General features: G+C 39.5%; 1 protein-coding gene across 4 annotated transcripts in view; it reads left to right on the top strand.

Moving 5' to 3' along the window:
* LOC102150839 (ATP-binding cassette sub-family D member 2-like) overlaps window positions 1–21,628 on the top strand; it is a 287,276-nt gene that overhangs the window by 259,902 nt on the left and 5,746 nt on the right. For 2 of the 4 annotated variants that reach the window (XR_011425372.1, XR_011425373.1), the window contains exon 8: window positions 5,180–5,235. Coding sequence is in view for 2 of the 4 variants with exons in the window: in XM_070233658.1 (XP_070089759.1) it covers window positions 4,103–4,336 (234 nt within the window). In the remaining 2 variants the exon portion in view is untranslated. Of the gene's footprint in view, window positions 1–4,102; window positions 4,352–5,179; window positions 5,236–7,554; window positions 7,673–21,628 lie in introns of those variants that run through there. The other 2 variants (XM_070233659.1, XM_070233658.1) reach the window with 2 other exon arrangements.

Consider the following 21,628-nt stretch of genomic DNA (forward strand, 5'->3'; position numbering starts at 1 on the left):
AATTTCCCAATCTCTGTCTTCTTATTGATTTTTAGACCATTCACATTTACTGCAGTTATTGATAGGATCAGAGTTACATTTGCCATTTTGCTATTTGTTTTCTATGTCTTCAGGCTTTTTTGTTCTTTGTCCTTCCTTTATTAACTTCTTTTGTGCTAAATAAATCTTTCAGTATATCATTTTAATTCCTCTATTGAATATTTTTTACTGTTTTTGAGCTATTTTCCTAGTGTCTGTGCTAGGGATTCCAATATGCATTTTAACTGACTATGGTCTATTTCAAACGAATATTAACTTAATTCCTATGAAATATAGAATGTTTCCTCCAATGTAACTCTATTACTTTCCCCTCTTGTGCTATTATTTTTATATATATTATATCTATATATGTTACCAAACCAATACTACAATGTTACAATTATTTCTTTGTACAATCTCATGTCTTTTAAAGAATTTAACAGAAGAAATGAGAAAATATATTTATAGATTCTTTTTTTTAAAACCCAGAAATTTATTACTTAAGGCTCTCTTAATTTCTTCCAGCTGATTCGAGGTACTGTCTGATGTCATTTTCTTCCAGCCCAAAGAATTTCCTTTAGTATTTCTCACAATTCAGTTCTGATATCAAGAAATTCTTCCAGTCTTTTTAAATTTAAGAATGTCCTTATTTCACCTTTATAATTAGTGGATAGTCTTGCTGGATAAAAAATTTCTTCGTTACCATTTTTTCTTTCAGTATTTTGAATATGCCATTTCTCTGCCTTCTAGGGTCTATCTTCTCTGATGAGCAATTAGATATTATTTATGTTGATGCTCTCCTGTACATGTTCAGTTGTTTTTCTCTTTCTTCTTTTAAGGTTTTCTCTTTGTGTGTGGCTTCCAACAGTTTGACTATGATGTGTCTAGGTAAAACTATATCTTTGTATTTATCCTACTTGGAGTTCAGTAAGCTTCTTGGATGTGTAAATTAACATTGTTTCATCAACTTTGGGAAGTTTTGGACATTATTTCTTCAAAAAATTACAATAGCTATTAGATCCACAATTTGAGGAGGTGTATTAGATGAGATTTGGGACATTTACTGGGAAAGTCTAGGAACCTGGAAATTGGAATGATTACATGTATTTGGATTCAGATATAGCTGAACTCATTGGGCACAATGAGTCTCCCTTGATTTCATAAGCAGTTGTTTCTCCCTGTGTAAGGCTGTTCCTTCATTGCTGGTATTCAACTATAGGATGAATCTCAAAATCATTATCCTGAGTGAAAAAAAAGCCACACAAAAATACACTGTATGATTCCTTTTGCATGAAACCCTAAAAAGATAAAACTAATCTAATATTGACAGGCATAGTGAGAAACAGTTCCCAGATGGAGGTGTCTGAACACTTTGAAAAGTGATCCAATATACTGGTGCTCTCAATAGATTGCCTCAATTACTCACTCAGATAAGGCTTGAATACAAGAATATCTTCAAGAGGGACATTAAGTTCCTCAATATTTCATAAAATGATCACTACCCATATGAGGGTGAATGCCAGGTAAGTACACCTCCCCCAATTACTGCTAGAATGGACTCAGTGTGAGGTCAAGATTAAGGTGAATAAATTGTATTCCTTCACTTACATGGATTTACCGAGCATCTAGGAAGCCCAAAGTTATTATCAGAGGAGAAGGATATGGTCAAACATATACTACTACTTGGTCAGAACAGATATTCTATACTCTGTGCACTTTGCCTGGCAGGTGTACACTTGCCTCTGCACAGCTTTGAGGCTTATTAGACAGTTCAAGTTTGTTGTACCTGCCACACTCTCTGCAATTTTAAGGCCTTTAAGGTATACTAAAAGTCACTGCTTTGAGGAGCTTAGAAAAAGAAGTGAAGAGTAACTGAATTCTGACAGTGTCTCTCTCACTTCTCTCTCTCTCTCCAAATCCTAAGGGGTGATCCTAGTATAAGTTACCCCTGAAGGAGATACACACTATCCTCAGGCCCTGTCCAAACTTCCTTACTGGCTCCAGGCCCATAATGGGAATAAAAAAACCAGCTATGTTCAGAGTAAAATTGCAAGAAATCCAGAAATTAAAAAACCAAAAACACAAAAGGAACTCAAGATCTTGCCCAATAAAGCAGAAACTAGGTAGCACATAAGGGGGTGGATCCTTACCATATTAGATTAGGAAGGATGAATTATGTTTGGATAGGCTCAAATTAATCAATATGAGTATACTCCCTGTGGACTCAGGAGCAGCCCATGTTGCATTTCAAAGCAATGAAATATGTATTTCCTCTAATGGGATACTGACAAATGTTTTTTAAAACTCTTAGAGTGTTTCTCATGTGCAGCCATCTTTTGTGGTGACATGGAGCACCTGTGCAGACCCTCAGTAGAATCTGCACACTGGGCCCCAGGCGCGCCAGGATGGGGCTCAGGGGTTGGTGGGTCCGGCGGCTGTAAAGGAACAGGGTGGAGGTCCCAGGTTGAAAAATTGTAAAATTATAATTTTACAGCTGTATAATTTAACTACTTCAGTCATCATGTCTTTTTCTTTTTACAAAGTCAATTTTCCTACCTAACTCCAAATTTTTTTCACACCATCTAAGTAATATTTTAATATTTTCCATATCCAATCCGTATTCAAATTTCCCCAATTACCTCCAAATGACTTATGAAAAAAATGCTATTTTAATCGGGAGCCAATAGCGGATTACCCTTTGCATTTGACAGCAGAGTTCAGGCTTAACCCTTAACCTCTTCAGGCTCGGAGGACCCTGGGCAGGAGAGATTTAAGAACACCGTCCTCCTGCTTTCGTGGAAAGGCCAAGAGAGACTTGAAATGTAGACGCGGAGGCCTATGGGAAATGTAGTTTTAAATAGGTGAGGTTCACCGCCTGGACTCTGGGAAGGGGACGCCACGCTCCTTCTGCGCAGGTGCAGCCGTAGCCGCCTCGTTTGTCTTCTCAGGACTCCAGAGAACCGTTGGGGAACTTTGGGGTGTGCTCGGAAAATGCAGGGTGCGCACCTAGGGCGAGGGACTAGCTGGGAAGGGTGTGCCTGTGCTTGGGGATGGGAGCAGGAAGTGTCTGGGACCCCGTCGCCCCCCGCGGCGGTGTATAAACCCGGGCGGGCCGTCAGAGTGGGTAAGGCCGATGGGGGAGACCCCGGCCCTCGGGCTCCCGGGGCGCAGATGTTCGGGGCGGTCCGGGGTGCCCGAGGATCGTGTGACCAGCCCGCCTGCAGCCCGACCGGAGAGAAGCCCGTGTCGGCGGCGGTGGGTGCGGGAGGGAGGAGTGCGTTTATCAGGCGGACGGTGACCGTTGGTCTGCGGTGGAGCCCGAGCTCTGGAGCACTACAGGCCCGGTCAGTGCCAGCTCTGTCACCTGTAAGCAGGGGCGACAGAAGGAACCGGGGCGAGAGTCAGGGTTCTCATCTATAAATATTAATAATGATTGTTTCACGGCGGCGTTTGGAAACATAGATCACTATTTTAGACAAGTGCCAGGTAGGAAGCCTTAAGTAAGTGACAACTGCTGTTATAGTTAGAGGATGCTTTGTTTTTTTTACTGGATAGTTTAGTGTACCCTGACAACCACTTCACCAGAAACCGAGGCTCGGGTCGGTGGCCCAATGTGCTCGAGTGAGGAGCTCCCAGCCAGGGAATTTGGATTCGAGGGCAGGTGTGCTTCGCTTCAGTCTCAGGCTTTGTCTGATGTCACACCTGCCCAAGACTGGCATTACAGCCTTCACAGCATTTAGGAACATGGCCTGTCCCTGCGTCCCCAGGGATGTAAAGGAAAGGATGTGGATGGAATCCCACCGTGTGTCACATGTATCCTGGGATTTCTAGTGTCTCTTCAGGTCCCTTGGGTCAGACAGAGGTGCCTGGCCCCCTCTGCATTGTCAGGCTTTCTGTCCTTGAAGTCTAACGTTATAATGAATTCCAAGAGTCAGGCTTTTTGCCCCTAAAATGAATTTATTTCTCAGATCCATGTCCCAGTTGCCTTGAAAAAACCAGCCCTTGTGAGGCAGGAAGCAGGGGGCCTCTGTGAGGGAGTCTTACCTGGAAGAGAGCGCCCCTCTGACCTTAGACCTCTCTCCAGAGCTTCAGAGCAGAGACAAGAGCCCAGAAAGGAGCAGATGCTAGATTTGCAAGATCAGAAGCAGGTCTTGATCCCCCTGCCCAGAATGAACCAGACTTGATGATGATGCCACCTTCAGGAGCCACCACACTGTGTGACAGTGGGGCATTTGGGCCGTCCCTGGGAAGTACAGATGAGCTGGGGTGGCCCATGGGCAGGCTGCTCAGGAAAGGCTGCTTTGTTGGAGAGCCGTGAGGGCAAGGTCTGGGGGTAAGGGACAACCAGGCAGAGGAAGGAAGTTCTGTCTCCAGTCCCCTTAAATGGCCCCCGCTATTTACAGATGCGCTGCTGTCACGCATGTCCACCACCACATGTGACATTAGTGACATTATCCTGATGTCACAGGATCCAAGAATGATGATCTGTGAAGAGTTTTCCAAGGTCACCTACTTCTAACTCTTTTGAAAGATTTAAAGACATTGAGCCTGAAAATATCAGTGACTTGTCCAGGGAAACGCAGTTTGTGACAGTTCACTCTCTCACAGGTAAGTTACCAAAAGCATCTATCAAAAGGGCCTTTTGAGAAATACTTCCCAGCTGAAATGAACAATTAAAAATACCTGTCTTGAATCCTCCCATCTCTTTTACTAGGCTTTCCGTGGATTGTGTATACCAGGGGTTAAATAATATTACTGAGAAAAATAGGTAAATGATGCATACTGAGTATTTTTCTGCTAAGTTAACTTTAATGAAGGAATAGTGTCTTGTCGTTTGGTGTACTTTAATTCAACTAATCGGTTGTTTTTATTTCTTTCCGTTATTCAGAAGGACGCATGCGTTATTGTTAAATCAATCGAGTAAAGTTTATGTTCACTCAGTAAAAAACTGCAGATTTCAGCTCCATGGTTATTTCAGAATCACACAAAGACAGGTGTTGCTGCCTGTCTATGATCCTTCTTGTGCCTTTTCAAGGCCCAGAGGGCCCTGTGCCTATGGGGAGGATGATCCCCAACTGGGGTGCTGAGATTTGAGGAGGTGAATCTAAGAGCTGTAAGACAGCTAAATCTCAGGACCCCTGTCTTCTTTCTGTCCCCTCAGCTGAACCACAGTCCTCTGTACTCGCCCAGGAGCCACAGAGAGTGCACATCCCTCAGGTGAGCTCTTTATTCATTCCCTATTTTATATTGTAGTGGATTTATAAGGTTTAGCAGGATCCATGCATTAAAGGAAAAGGAGAAGTAGAAATAGTAGAAATCAAGTCAGTCTTGAGGAAAAATATACCATGTTTTACTATTAATTGTGATGTTGGCTGTTAGCTTTGAGTGGGTAACCGTGTCAGGGTAAGTAGTTTCCCACTAAGCTACCTGTTTCAATCTCTTTACTTGTGATTGGGCTATTCAGATTCTCTGTTTCTTCTTGATTCAGTTTTGGGAAGTTGTATGAGTCTTAGAATTTATCTGTTTCTTCTAGATTGTCCAGTTGGTTGCTATATAGTTTTTCATTGTATTCTCTTATAATCCTTTATATTTCTGTGGTATGTGTTGTAATTTCTCCTCTTTCATTTCTAATTTTATTTATTTGAGCCTTCTCTCTTTTTTTCTTAGAGAGTCAGGCTAAGGGTTTGTCAATTTTGCATATGTTCTCAAAGAACCAGTTCTTTGTTTCACTGATCTTTTCTACTATTCTTTTTTCTTTTTTGGTTTCAATTTCATTTATGTCTGCTCTGATTTTTATTATTTCCCTCCTTCGGCTGACTTTGGGCTTTGTTGGTTCTTCATTTTCTAACTGTATTTTAAGATTGCTTATGTGAGATCTTTCTTGTTTTTTAAGCTGGGCCTGTATTGCTAGGAATTTCCCTCATAGGACCACTTTTTCTGCATCCCATATGAGTTGGTGTGGTGTATTTTCATTTTCATTTGTCTCCAGATATTTTTTGATTTCTCTTTTAATTTCTTCAGTGATCCATTGGTTGTTCAGTAGCATGTTGTGTAGTCTCCACATATTTGTCACTTTCCCAGCTTTTTTCCTGTAGCTGATTTCTAGTCTCATAGCATTTTGGTCAGAAAAGGTGCTTGATGTGATTTCAATCTTCTTAAATTTATTGAGGCCTGTCTTGTTTCAAAGCATATGGTCTGTCCTTTGAATGCTCCATGTGCACTTGGGAAGAATGTGTATTCTGCTATTTTTGGATAGAATGTTCCATATATATCTATTAAGTCCATCTCGTCTAGTTTTTCATTTAATTCCACTATTTCCTTGTTAACTTTCTGTCTGGATGATCTATACATCGATATAAGTAGAGTGTTGGGGCCCCCTAGTATTATTATGTTGTTGTTAATATCTCTTTTTAGGTCTGTTAATAGTTGCTTTATGTACTTTGGTACTCCTTTGTTGGGTACACGTATATTTATAAGTGTTACGTCTTCTTGTTGGAGTGTCCCTTTTATCATTATATACTGCCCCTCTTTGTCTCTCATTGCCGTTTTTATCTTGAGGTCTACTGTGTCTGACGTAAGTATTGCAATAACTGCTTTCTTTTGTTTGCCATTGGCTTAGAGTATCATCTTCCGTCCCTTCACTCTGAGCCTGTGTTTGTCTTTAGAGCTAAGAGTGTTTCCTGGAGGCAGCATATTGATGAGTCTTGTTTTTCAATCCATCCCACCACTCTGTCTTTTGATTGGAGAATTCAATCCGTTTACATTTAGAGTGATTATTTATATATAAGGGCTTAATGCTGCCATTTTATCACTTGTTTTCCAGTTCTGTATTTCCCTTGTTTCTCATCTTGTGTATTTTGGACTGCCAGTTCAGTTTGGTAGTTCACTATGATGGTTTTCTCAGTTTTCTCTTTTTTGTGTGTGAGGAAGACTGGCCCTGAGCTAACATCTGTAAGCAATCTTCCTCTCTTTTAGCTTGAGGAAGATTGTTGCTGAGCTAACATCTGTGTCAATCTTCCTCTGTTTTTTGTATGTGGGATGCCAGCACAGCAGGGCTTGATGAGAGATGCATAGGTCTGTGCCTGGGACCTGAAGCTGCAAACCCTGGGTGGCTGAAGCAGAGCATGCAAACTTAACCATTATGCCACTGGGACAGCCCCTCAGTTTTCTTTTTTTTGTATCATTTGTGTCTCTGTTCTGATTATTTGTTTAGTGGTTACCATCAGGTTTGTATAAAAAATCTCATAGATGAGATATACCATTTTCTGATAGCCTCTTATTTCCTTGGTCAAAGCCAGTTCCATCCCTTTCCTCTTCCTCTGATTTGTTGGTCATAACATATTCTGTTTTGTGTTGTGATTTTGTGGTTAAAATCACAAGATTATAGTTATTTTTGATGTTTTCCTTCCCTTTATCTTTCATGTCATAATTAAGTTTTTGCTAACCTGTTCTGGTAGAGAGCTGCAATTTTCTGACTTTGGCTGCCTATTTATCTCCTTGCTCAAGGCTTTGTGAACTCTTTTTTTTCTTTTTCAGGTATGAAGGTCTTCTTGAGCATTTCCTGTTTGGGGTGTCTTGTGGCGATGAACTACCTCAGCTTTTGTTTATGTGGGAAAGTTTTTATTTCTCCACCATATAGGTAGGATATTTTTCCCTGGATAGAGTATTCTTGGCTGAAGGTTTTTGTCTTTCAGAATTTTGAATATCTCATTCTTCCTTCTCATATCCTGTAAAGATTCTGCTGAGAAATCTCCTGAAAGTTTGATATGGTCTTTGTAAGTTATTTTCTTCTGCCTTGCTGCCTTTAAAAATATTTCTTCTTTGTCACTGACTTTTGCCAGTTTTACTACTCTATGCCTTGGAGTAGGTCTTTTTACATTGATGTAATCAGAAGTTCTGTTAGTGTCTTTTACTTGTAATTCCAGCTCCTTTCCCAGGTTTGAACAGACTTTCTGCTCCTTTCTCCCTCCCTTCTCCCTCTATAATACCCATAGTTTTTATGTTGCATTTCCTAATTGAATCAGATATTTCTCAGAGAATTTCTTCGTTTCTTTTTAGTCTTAATTCTCTCTCCTCCTCCATCTGAAGCCTTTCTATATTTCGGTCCTCCAGATTGCTAATTCCGTCTTCCATAATGTCAGCTCTGTAATTCAGGGTATCCAGATTTTTCTTTATCTCATTGTGTTTTTCATCTCCAACATTTCTGATTGGTTTCTCTTTATAGGGTCAATCTCTTTTGTGAAGTATTCCCTCTGTTTATTAATTTTATTCCTGATTTAATTGAACTATCTGAATTTTCTTGTAACTCATTGAGTTTTTTAATGTTAGCTATTTTGAATTCTCTGTCGTTTACATTGTAAATTTGTGTGCCTTCAGGATTGATTTTTAGGTGCTTTTCATTTTCTTTCTGGTCTGGACTATTAATATATTTCTTCATACTATTTGATGGGGTTGGTTTGTGCCTTCACATAGATAGTATCTGGTTTCAGATTCCACCTGCCACCACTGGAGGAGGTTCAGGAGCTGTGTATTCTGAGCCTGCTGTGATCCCTGGTGTCTGTGCTTGTCCTTTGGAATCTATGCTGAGAGGACCCATCTGCGATTGCCTGCTTGTAGCTGCTGCTTTGCTAATGTACGCAGGGGCACTCTAGACGGGGTCCCTTGCTCTGGCTGACTGGCTGAGCTTGTGAGCCCAGCAGGGGGAGGGGCACTTCTTTTGCATGTGCCATCCCGTGGGTGTTCTCACTTTGCCCTCGCTGTCTGTCCTCCTGGCGTGCTGGCTTCATGAAGACAACCCCACAATAGCTTAGCCTCCTCTGTGGAGCTTTCCTATGGGATGTGAGGGAACTTGGAGAGCGAAGGCATTCCCACAGAGTCTCCCCCCAGGCCCCTCTTTTCTCAGAGCTGTGCATGGTCCTGTGCCCTAGGTCATTGCTGGGGCGGGAGAGGAGATCCCCTTACTTCCTCCTTCTTCCTCCTGGGGGGTCCAGCACCTCCACCTTCAGACATATGGCCGCATGGGTCTCTCAGATGTCTTTTGTGTTGTGTGCCTGTCCTCTGTTGGTTTATGAATGTCCTTTTCATTGTTTCTTAGGGAGGAGAGTCTAAGGGAAGAGCTCACTCCGCCATGATGCTGATGTCATGCCTGGACATTCTATTTTTAAGTTTTTGAGGAATCTCTGTACTGTTTTCCACAGTGGCTGCACCAATTTACATTCCCACCAGCAGTGTATGAGGGCTCCCTTTACTCCACATCCTCTCCAACACTTCTGTTTTCTTTGTAAAGATTGGCACCTGAGGTAACATCTGTTGTCTATCTTTTTTTCCTTCTTGTTCTCCCAAAACCCTCCCAGTACATAGTTGTATATTCTAGTTGTATGTCCTTCTGTCTGTGCTGTGTGGGATGCCACCTCAGCATGGCTTGATGAGTGGTGCCGTGTCCAGGCCCAGGATCCAAACCGGCAAAACCCTGGGCTGCTGAAGTAGTGCACACGAACTTAACCACTCGGCCATGGCACTGGCCCCTCTCCAACACTTCTTATTTCTTGTCTTTTTAATAATAGCCATTCTGATGGGCATGAGGTGATATCTCATTGTGGTTTTGATTTGTATTTCTCTAATAATTAGTGATGTTGAACATCTTTTCATGTGCCTGTTGGCCATCTGTATATCTTGGGGAAAATGTCTGTTGAAATCCTCTGCCCATTTCTTGACAAAGTTTGTTCTTTTGTTGTTTAGTTCTTCATATATTTTGGATAGCAACCGCTTATTGGATAAATGATTTGCAGATATCGTCTTCCAATTGCTAGGTTGTCTTTTCATTTTATTGATGTTTCCTTTGCCATACAGATGCTTTTTAGTTTGATGTAGTCCCATTAGCTTATTTTTTCTTTTGTTTCCCTTTCCTGAGGAGACATATTCAAAAAGATACTGCTAAGAATGATAGCAAAGAGCTTACTGCCTACATTTTCTTCTTTGGAGTTTTATGGTTTCAGGTCTTACATTCAAGTCTTTAATCCATTTTGAGTTAATTTTTGTGCATGGTGTAAGATAATGGTCTACTTTCATTCTTTTGTGTGTGGCTGTCCGTTTTCCCAAAAGTGTTTATTGAAGAGACTTTCCCTTCTCCATTGTATGTTCTTAGCTCCTTTGTTGAAAATTGGCTGTTCCTAAATGTATGGGTTTATTTCTTGGCTATCCATTGATCTGTGTCTGCTTTTCTGCCAGTATCGTGCTGTTTTGATTAATACAGCTTTGTAGTATACTTTAAAATTAGGGAATGTGATGCATCCAGCTTTGTTCTTTTTTCTCTGGAGTGCTGTGGCTCTTTGGGGACTTTTGTTGTTTCCAATAAATTTTAGAATTCTTCTTTCTATTTCTGTGAAAAATGTCATTGGGGTTTTGATAGGGATTGCATTGAATCTGTAGATGGCTTTAGGTAATATGGACTTTTTCACTATGTTAATTCTTCTAATCCATGAGCACAGAATATCCTTCTATTTCTTTATGTCTTCTATAATTTCTTTCAACAATGTCTTATAGTCTTCAGTGTATAGGTCTTTCACCTCATTGGTTAAATTTATTCCTACCCACTTAATTCTTTTTGTTGTGATTGTAAATAGGATTATATTCTTGATTTTTTATTTCTGCTAGTTTGTTTTTAGTTTTTTGATGGATTCTTTAGCGTTTTCTGTATGTAAAATCTCATCATCCACAAGTAGTGAGTTTTACTTCTTCCTTTCCAGTTTGAATATGTTTTATTTATTTTTCTTACTTGATTGCTCTGGCTAGGACTAAGAAGGGTGAGCGTGGGCATCCTTGTCTTGTTCCTGCTCTTAGAGGGATAGCTATCAGTTTATACCATTGAGTATAATGTTAGCTGTTGGTTTGTCATATATGGCCTTTATTATGTTGAGGTGCTTTCCTTCTATAATTATTTTATTCAGAGTTATTATCATAAATATGTGGTGAATCTTGTCAAATGCTTTCTCTGCATCTGTTGAGATGATCATGTGATTTTTATTCTTCATTTTGTTAATGTAGTTTATAACATTGATAAAGAATACTGTTGTAATCCTTTGTATTTCTGTTATATTGTTTGTGATTTCTTCTCTTTCTGATTTTATTTATTTGAGGCTTCTCTCTTTTTGTCTTATTCTACCTAAAGGTTTGTCAATTTTGTTTATATTTTCAAAGAACTAGCTCTTAGTTTCGCTGATCTTTTCTATTTTCTTTTTACTCTCCATGTCATTTATTTCAGCTCTGATTTCTAGTAGTTCCTTTGTTCTCCTGACTTTGGTCACTTCATTTTTCTTCTTTTCTGATTCTTTTGGATGTATTGTTAGATTGTTTATTTGAGATTTTTCCTGTTTCTCAAGGTAGGCCTGTGTTGCTAGGAACTTCCCTCTTAGTACTGCTTTTGCTGTATCCAATAGATTTTGGTACACTGTATTTTCCTTTTCATTTGTCTCCAGATATTTTTCCATTTCTCCTTTAATTTTGTTGTTCCAATAGTTAATGAATAGCACGTTGTTTAGGCTCCACATATTTGTGACTTTTCCAGCTTTCTCCTTGTGGTTGATTTCTAGTTTCATACCATTGTGGTTGGAAAAGATGCTTGATATCTTTTCAGTCTCCTTAAGTTTATTGGGAGTTGTTTTGTTTCCCAACAAACAGTGTATCTTTGAGAATGTTTCATGTGTACTTGAGAGAAAATGTATATCCTGCTGCTTTTGGATTGAATATTATATATGTATCTATTCAATTCATCTGGTCTAGTGTTTCATTTAAGGTCGTTTCTCTGTTGATTTTTCTCTCTAGAAGACCTATCCATTGATGTAAGTGGGGTATTAAAGTTCCCTACTCTTATGGTGTTGCTGTCAGTTTCTCCCTTTAGATCTGTTAATAGTTGTTTTATAGACTTTGGTGCTTCTACGTTAGGTGCATATATATTAATAAATGTTATGTCTTCTTGATGGATCATCCCCTTTATCATTATATAATGCCCATCTCTGTCTCTTGTCATTTTTGGCTTGAAGTCTATTTTGTCTGATAGAATTATGGCTACATTCACTTTCTTTTGGTTGTCGTTTGGTTGGAGTATTGTCTTCCACCCCTTCACTCTGAGCCTATGTTTTTCTTTAGAGCTGAGATGGGTCTCCTGGAGGCAGCACATTTTTGGGTCTTTTTCTTTTTTTGTTTTTTTTTGGTTATTTTTTGTGTTTGTCTTCATCTTTATTTTTTATTTTATTTTTTTAAGGGGCCTTCCCCCCCTTTTTTTTTATTGAGTTATTGATTAGTTACAATCTGGTGAAATTTCAATTGTACATTAATGTTTGTCAGTCATGTTGTAGGTGCACCACTTCACCCTTTGTGCCCAGCCCCCACCCCACCTTTCCCCTGGCATCCACTAAACTGTTCTTGGTCCATAGTTTTAAATTCCTCATATGAGTGGAGTCATACACAGATTATCTTTCTCTCGCTGGCTTATTTCACTTAACATAATTCTCTCAAGGTCCATCCATGTTATTGCAAATGGAATGATTTTGTTCTGTTTTGCAGCTGAGTAGTATTCCATTGTAAATATGTACCACATCTTCTTTATCCATTCGTCTGTTGATGGGCACTTAGGTTGCTTCCACGTCTTGACTATTGTAAACAGTGCTGCAATAAACATTGGGGTGCACAGGACTTTTGGGATTGCTGACTTCAGGCTCTTTGGATAAATACCCAGTAGTGGGATGGCTGGGTCGTATGGTAGTTCTATTTTGAGTTTTTTGAGGAATCTCCATACTGTTTTCCATAGTGGCTGCACCAGTTTGCATTCTCACCAGCAGTGTATGAGGGTTCCTTTTTCTCTGCAACCTCTCCAACATTTGTTGCTATTAGTTTTAGATATTTTTGTCGTTCTAACGGGTGTAAGGTGATATCTTAGTGTAGTTTTGATTTGCATTTCCCTGATGATCAGCGATGATGAGCATCTTTTCATGTGCCTATTGGCCATCAGTATATCTTCTTTGGAGAAATGTCTGTTCATGTCTCCAGCCCATTTTTTGATTGGGTTGTTTGATGTTTTGTGGTTGAGTTGTCAGAGTTCTTTATATATTAAGGATATTAAGCCTTTGTCAGATATATGACTTGCAGATATTTTTTTGCCAGTTAGTGGGTTGTTTTTTTGTTTCAATCCTGTTTTCATTTGCCTTGAAGAAGCTCTTTAATCTGATGAAGTCCCATTTGTTTATGCTTTCTATTGTTTCCCTTCTTTGAGAAGGCATGGTGTCCGAAACTATCCTTTTAATACTGATGTCAAAGAGTGTACTGCCTACGTTTTCTTCCAGAAGCCTTATGGTTTCAGGTCTCACCTTTAGGTCTTTAATCCATTTTGAGTTTATTTTGGTGAATGGTGAAAAAGAATGGTCAATTTTCATTCTTTTACATATGGCTTTCCAGTTTTCCCAGCACCATTTGTTGAAAAGACTTTCTTTTCTCCATTGTATGTCCTCAGCTCCTTTGTCAAAGATAAGCTGTCCATAGATGTGTGGCTTTATTTCTGGGCTTTCAATTCTGTTCCATTGATCTGTGCACCTGTTTTTGTACCAGTACCAGGCTGCTTTGATTACTGTAGCTTTATAGTATGTTTTGAAGTCAGGGATTGTGATGCCTCCCGTTTTGTTCTTTTTTCTCAGGATTGCTTTAGCAATTCGGGGTCTTTTGTTGCCCCCTGTGAATTTTAGGATTCTTTGTTTTAATTCTGTAAAGAATGTCATTGGGATTCTGATTGGGATGGCGTTGAATCTGTAGATTGCTTTAGGTAGAATGGACATTTTAACTATGTTTATTCTTCCAATCCATGTACATGGAATGTCTTTCCATCTCCTTTTGTCATCCAATTCTCTCAGAAAGGCCTTGTAATTTTCATTATATAGGTCCTTCACTTCCTTAGTTAAATTTACCCCAAGGTATTTTATTCTTTTTGTTGCGATTGTGAATGGTATTGTATTCTTGAGTTCTTTTTCTGTTGGTTCATTACTGGAGTATAGAAATGCTACAGGGAAACAATAGAAAGAATAAACAAATGGGACTTCATCAGACTAAAGAGCTTCTTCAAGGCAAGGGAAAACAGGATTGAAACAAAAAAACAGCTCACTAATTGGGAAAAAATATTTACAAGCCACTTATCCGACAAAGGGTTAATCTCCATAATATACAAAGAACTCACACTGCTTAACAACAAAAAAACAAACAACCCGATCAAAAAATGGGCAGAGGACATGAACAGACATTTCTCAAAAGAAGATATGAATATGGCCAATAGACACATGAAAAGATGTTCATCATCGCTAATCATCAGGGAAATGCAAATCAAAACTACACTAAGATATCACCTTACCCCCGTTAGATTGGCAAAAACATCCAAAACCAAGAACGACAAATGTTGGAGAGGTTGTGGAGAAAGAGGAACCCTCATACACTGTTGGTGGGAATGCAAACTGGTACAGCCACTATGGAAAACAGTATGGAGATTTCTCAAAAAGTTAAAAATAGAAATACCCTATGACCCAGCCATCCCATTACTGGGTATCTATCCTAAGAACCTGATATCAGATATCTCAAGAGTCCGTTGCACCCCTATGTTCATCGCAGCATTATTTACAATAGCCAAGACGTGGAACCAGCCTACATGCCCAGAAACTGATGATTGGATAAAGAAGATGTGGTATATATACACAATGGAATACTACTCAGCCATAAAAAAAGACGAAATTGGCCCATTCACAACAATGTGGATGGACCTCGAGGGCATTATGTTAAGCGAAATAAGTCAGTCAGAGAAAGACGAACTCTATATGACTCCACTCATAGGTGGAAATTAGCATATTGATAAGGAGATCTGATCGGTGGTTACCAGGGAAAAGGGGGGGTGGGGGAGGGTACGGAGGGGGAAGTGGTGTACCCACAACATGACTAACAAAAATGTACAACTGAAATCTCACAAGGTTGTAATCTATCATAACATTAATAAAAAAAAAAAAAAGAAAAAAAAGAAAAAGAAAAGAAATGCTACTGATTTATGCAAATTGATTTTATACCCTGCAACTTTGCTGTAGTTGTTGATTACTTCTAACAGTTTTCCAATGGATTCTTTGGGTTTTTCTATATATAAGATCATGTCGTCTGCAAACACCGAGAGTTTCACTTCTTCCCTCCCTATTTGGATTCCTTTTATTCCTTTTATTCCTTTTTCTTGCCTGATTGCTCTGGCCAGGACCTCCAGTACTATGTTGAATAAGAGTGGTGATAGAGGGCATCCTTGTCTCGTTCCTGTTTTCAGGGGGATGGCGTTCAGTTTTTGCCCATTGAGTATGATGTTGGCTATGGGTTTGTCGTATATGGCCTTTATTATGTTGAGGTAGTTTCCTTCTATGCCCATTTTGTTCAGAGTTTTTTATCATCAATGGCTGTTGGATCTTGTCAAATGCCTTCTCTGCATCTATTGAGATGATCATGTGGTTTTGATTCCTCAGTTTGTTGATGTGGTGTATCACGTTGATTGATTTGTGGATGTTGAACCATCCCTGTGTCCCTGGTGTGAATCCCACCTGATCCTGATGTATGATTCTTTTGATGAATTGCTGAATTCTGGTTGCCAAAATTTTGTTTAGAATTTTTGCATCTATGTTCATCAGTGATATTGGCCTGTAGTTCTCTTTTTTCGTGGTGTCCTTGTCAGGTTTTGGTATCAGTGTGATGTTGGCCTCATAGAATGTGTTAGGAAGTGTTCCATCTTCCCTAATTTTTTGGAATAGCTTGAAAAGGACAGGTATTAAATCCTCTCTGAAAGTTTGGTAGAATTCCCCAGGAAAGCCATCTGGTCCTGGGGTTTTATTCTTTGGGATATTTTTGATTGCTGTTTCCATCTTTTTCCTTGTGATTGGTCTGTTCAAATTGTCTGCCTCTTCTTGAGTGAGCTTTGGGAGATTGTAGGAGTCCAAGAATTTATCCATTTCCTCTAGGTTATCCATTCTGTTGGCATATAGTTTTTTGTAGTATTCTCTTATAACCTGTTGTATTTCTGCAGAGTCTGTTGTTATTTCTCCTCGCTCATTTCTGATTTTGTTTATTTGAGCTTTCTCCCTTTTTTCTTTGTAAGTCTGGCTGGTTTTGGGTCTTTTTCTTAACCTGTCCAGCCTCTCTGTCTTTTCATTGGTGCATTCAATCCATTTACATTTAGGATGATTATGGATATATAGGGACTTACTATTGCCATTTTATCTTTTGTTTTATGGTTGCTCTATGTTTCCTTTGTTTCTTTTTCCTTGTGTTTCTCACTAGAATTTCAGCTTGACGGTTTTTGGTGATGTGTTTTTCACTTTCCTCTTTTTTTATGTTTCGTGACTCTGCCTTAATTTTTGTTTTGTGGTTACCATGAGGTTTGTATAAAAGGTCTCACAGATGAGATAGTTCTTTTTCTGCTGATAGCATTTTTCCTTCATTTGACTAGGCAAGTTCTGTCCTTTTCTTCTTCCCTTGCTATTTTTGTTGTCAAAATTATTTCTTTCTTTATTGTGAATTTGTTACCAAATTGGAATGGTTAATGTTATTTTTAATGCTTTCTTTCCCTTTAACATTTGCATCACAATTGTTTACTAACATGTTCTGATACAGAGTTGCAGTTTTCTGATTTTATCTATTTATCAACTTGTTTAAAGCTTTGTATCCTTTGCCTTTTCATTTCAGACAGGAGAGCTCTTTTTGACATTTCTTATAAGGCAGGTCTAGTGGCGATGGACTCCCTCCGTTTTTGTTTGTTCCTCACACTTTATTTCTCAGCTGCAGCAGTGGACCCCCAGCTGTCGCAGCACCCAAGGACACAGAGCTGATTATTACAGTGTTGATTAATACAGTCCCTAAGTAGCTCTCAAATACTTGTACTTTCCTGCACCCTTTCTGAAACCACCCTAGTCGAAGTAAGCAAGTAAGTAAGTGGATGACTTTAATGACCTCATGTCTCTGATCCTCAATTTCTTGGTTTGTGAAATGAGGCAGTTAGAAGGAACACCAAGTTTCTTCCTTCTCTTTCTTCTGTGATTATCAGAATCTACAACTATGGAGAGACTCAGGGAAAAATCAATTCCAGTGCTTTGGGAAACCATCTCACTTTCTCCATTTAAATTAACTCTTGGGGTGACTGAGATTGTGCCTCATATCCTCTCATAGCACTGCTCTTAAGGACAGTCTCAGAATCTTCAAGACAACTTAAAAGAAGGCCCTTTCTCTTAAATAGGAATCTGCTTTATGCCATGTTTTGAGCTGTAGAAAATATTTTAGAATGAGATTCTAGTGTTGGCAACAAATTTATCTACATTGTTAATTCATCTGAAAGCTCCTATTCTTGAAAATGGCCCATGTGGAGGTAGAGAAGTTCCATGCAAAGGTTTAGTCCATTTTTGTTGACAATCTCTTGAGTGTATGTTAAAAACCTGGATAACAGGATAATGTTAATGGAGATTGGGGGAGGGCCAGTGATGAATGAGTTTGGTTGACTTTCAGCAGTAGTAAGGTCAAAATGAAAGCATTATAAAAGAAGAGTAGAGATTTAGGTCAGGGCTTTCTATGAAAAACAAGTAAAAACCATAAGCAGATGGAAAAAGTTTAAGTGACACAGTATGGCAGATTCCACTGATGAGTTTAATAGGCAGCCATTTTAGTGGCACAGAGAGTAGACTGATTCAAGGGACAAGAACCAAAAAGCAAGGGGTCCCATCCTGCCCTGAGGATTATTTTGTTCTGAAGTGTGTTAGCCCAGCTGAGTGAAGACCTGGGGAGGATGTCGTAGATCCTCTAAAAGGGGCATCCATCAGCTGCAGGAAGATGTGCCATCTCTCCCCAAAGCTCATTAGCAGATTGGAAGTGGCATGCTGCATTACTCTGATTAGCATTAATTTTATAATTCTAGGCATAGAACTTTCCTCCACATGAGTCAGCCTTCACACAAAAACACAGACTCACATGGTGTGGATAAAACACAAGTAACCTTACTGCCGCTTCCCATCTTCCAAGGACCCAGTGGGAAGGAAAATGTGGTTCCCTAGCAAAGAGGGGAGTTAAGGGCTGGAGTTTTCCAGCTCTCCAAGCTGGGTGCAGGTCCCACAAATCAGGGAGAAGTGCAATGCCATCTTTCTGGCAGACCAAGACTTTGGGAAAACTGGGTCCTTCTGATCTGGTTAGGGAAGACGCAGTATTTCCAACAGCCACTGCAGCAGGGCAACAGCAGCATTACAAGTGAGATGAGGAACGTTGCCTCAGAGCCTCCCAGGGAGAGAGCATTTAGGCCGCTACCATTTATTGGGATAACTGGTTCCTGGCCCTTTGGAAAATACCCAGTCATCCCAGGTCTAGACTTCTCAGGAAAAGTAACTTGCCAGTCCCTTTTAAATTTGCAACTAAAACCTATCTACACTTTTATTTGTTACATATATTGTTGGGGCTTCATTTCAAAATGCTATATTACAAAACTGTTTCAGATAACTTTAAATCCATGGCAGTGACTTTCAAATTCTTTTGATGGCAACTCACAAAATAAATCTATAAATTACTTTTTATCGTAAATCAGTATATACGCACACACACCAAAAGAATATAAAAATTTTATGAAACTGTTCTTACCTTTTTACGTGTAATACACTCTAATATTATCTATTCCATTTTGTTTCATTGTTTTTTAAGTGCTTGTCACACCCTCTAGAATTATTTCATAATCCACTAATGGGTCAGGACCTGCAGTTTGAAAAACACTATTTTAAAATTATTGCTTCCAAGTACCCTAGCCAGTAGTCTGGTATCCAGATTTTTAAAAGGCTTATTAAAATGCATCATCAAAAAGCAATATTTGCTAAAGGACCCTCAGTCTCTATAAAGAGCACTGTCTTGGGGATTCCATCCATAAGTTACCAGATAAATAACCAGCTTTCCTTTGCAGAACTGAGATGTGAGCTCAACACCAAGTAAAAATGACATAAAATCAGAACAAAGTCGGAAAAGGAGGACCACCTCCAAATGCAATATGTGGTCCTTCTGGGAAACATGAAGCAGCCTAGAGTGAGGTGAGGGGTACAAAACAGAAAAAAAAACTTTAATGGAGAAAAAATCAAGCTTGTAACTGCTGTCTCCAGGCTTCACAAGGTGCACTTGTACTTCCAACCCTAAGAGACAGAGTGATGTTCAGCATGACTCCATAATCCTGTGGCCTTGAGAACCTCAGCTGACATCAGTTAAGTCATTTAAGGATAACTGCAAATTAAATTAGTTCATCCTAATTATGCAAAAATGATAAATTCAAATAAGCAAGGTAATTCAATTCTGAATTAAAAATTTTTTCAATCACTTGACATCTCAAATCAAAGCAAATGGGTAATGTTACCAATTATATCAATTCGACTCTATATTTCAATACATAGATATATGATGAACAATTAAAATTCTTATGTGATATGCATTTAACTTGTTAACATTTATGCTACAGTAGGGAACCACACTCGAGAAACAGGGTCATGTCCTTGAAAACCAAAGAAGGTTATCACAAAAGAGTCTTTGTAAGAATCCAGCAACAGAATGAGTCCCCAAAATCTATTAAGTAAACTATCCCACAGGAAAAGTGAGGCAGATCACACTAGTAAAGGCAACACTATGGAAGCTTATGAAATAGTTATCAAGGGAAATACTTGATACATAATAAAAATATTTAGTTTTAGGAAGCAGTATGATAGGCTCTGATATGGTTGCACTTATGAGTACAGGACTTTCATAGGAAGGAAAGAAATGGAAATTCACTGAATGTCTGTGTTTTGTCATGCATCACTAAATACCTTCGATTACATTATAGCATTGGAAACTAGGAAGCAGAAATGTTAAATAACTTGTTGTAGGCCACACAGTAATAAATGACAGAACTAGGACTTAAACTCCATCTTCTAATTACACATCCATTATTCTTGTCACATCAATACCACTTTATCCTGAGCTAGTACTCAAAATATGATAGTGCTTAAACTATTTGCTTAAGCATTTCTTAGGATTTCTGATCAAGGCCAATTCAAATTCCAATTTCAAGGCTAATGAATAAGAAAGTGACCTTTAAAAGGAAAAAAATACGTAAAACATATACATGCATTCCGGGTGGCATTATGAATCTTCAGACTTTCGAGATTCTTTGTGTCTCATGTAAGGATGAAAAAAGTTATCTATTGCTGTATAACAAACCACAACAAAGTGGAGTAGCTTGAAACAGTAACTTATTCTTGTCTCTTATTGTTCTGTGGATTGGCTGGGATTCGCTGGGCAGTTCTTGCTTGGGGTTTCCTAGGAAGTACAGTCAGATGTCATCTTGGGCTGAAATCCTCTTTGCCTCTATTGTGCTGGATGTCAAGATGGTTCATTTCTGTGTTTGCTGAGGATGCTGGCTGTTATCTTATTCGGGGCTGCCAACTGGAGGGCCTGCATGTGGCCTCTTCATGTGACTTGGGCATCTCTCAGAGTGGTGGCTGGGTTCCAAAAGAAAGCATCCCAAGAGGAAATATTCCAAAAGACCAGGCTTCTTACAGCCTAGCCTCAGAAGTCCCAGAAAGTCACCTCCACAGCATCCTATTGGTTGAGCCAGTCACTGAGGCCTAGGGGGAGGGATGTAGACTCCATCTTTTGATATGAGAAGCAGCAGGCAATAAGGGAGGGAGGGAGACTGCCCATGTCACCTTAGTCTTTAGCCTCCCATCTGGCATCTCTACTTTACCCAACTGAGTTAGAAGGGGAAATAGGTGATACAACTACAATAACACAAATTATTGTGTGGTGTTTCTCGATCTCTTTGGCACCCTCTCTTTCTCTGGAAACACAGCACTTCTTGAATGAATGGATAAATGAGTCTCTCCCTTTTCCTCTCTACTCCTTTTTTGCCTCCTCACCTTTCTTTTCTTCTTTTTAACTGCAGATGAAAGGTTAAAAAAATGTTTTAAGCAGCAACATACTCTAATTAGTAAATCTTATAGTTAGTTTCTACTCAGATCTCCCATTTGATGTCTACCTGCCTGATTCAGTCATCGTCCTATCAGGGAAGGTGATAAGAACGCGAGCAAAGGAGAGAAGAGAGGGAAAAATGGGAAAGCAAAAGTAGATTATCAAGGGAAGAAGGAAAATATAAATGGGAAGGGAAATAAATCAGGAGCACTGAACACCGTTAAGCCCAAATGGCTGAAAAGACAAAGGGAAAGAAGCAAATTTTTCCCTTATGATGCTGCATCCATCCTTCCTTCCTTTCCAATCCATGGCCGCCATCGCCAGCCTAGTCTAACCTTATTTCTTAATGCCTGAATTTTTGCTATATCATCTTACCTAATCTCCCTGCCTAGTTTTTACCCCTTAGAAATCACCAAAAATGGGGCCAGCCCAGTGGTGTAGAGGTTAAGTTTGTGTGCTCCTCTTTGGCGGCCTGGGGTTTGTAGGTTCCCATTCTGGCACAGACCTATACACTGCTTATCAGGCCATGCTGTGGCAGGTGAGCCACGGATGAAATGGAGGAAGATGGGCACGGGTGTTAGCTCAGGGCCAATCTTCCTCC

The sequence above is a fragment of the Equus caballus genome, chromosome 14 (assembly GCF_041296265.1).
Source record: "Equus caballus isolate H_3958 breed thoroughbred chromosome 14, TB-T2T, whole genome shotgun sequence".
NCBI lineage: Eukaryota > Metazoa > Chordata > Mammalia > Perissodactyla > Equidae > Equus > Equus caballus.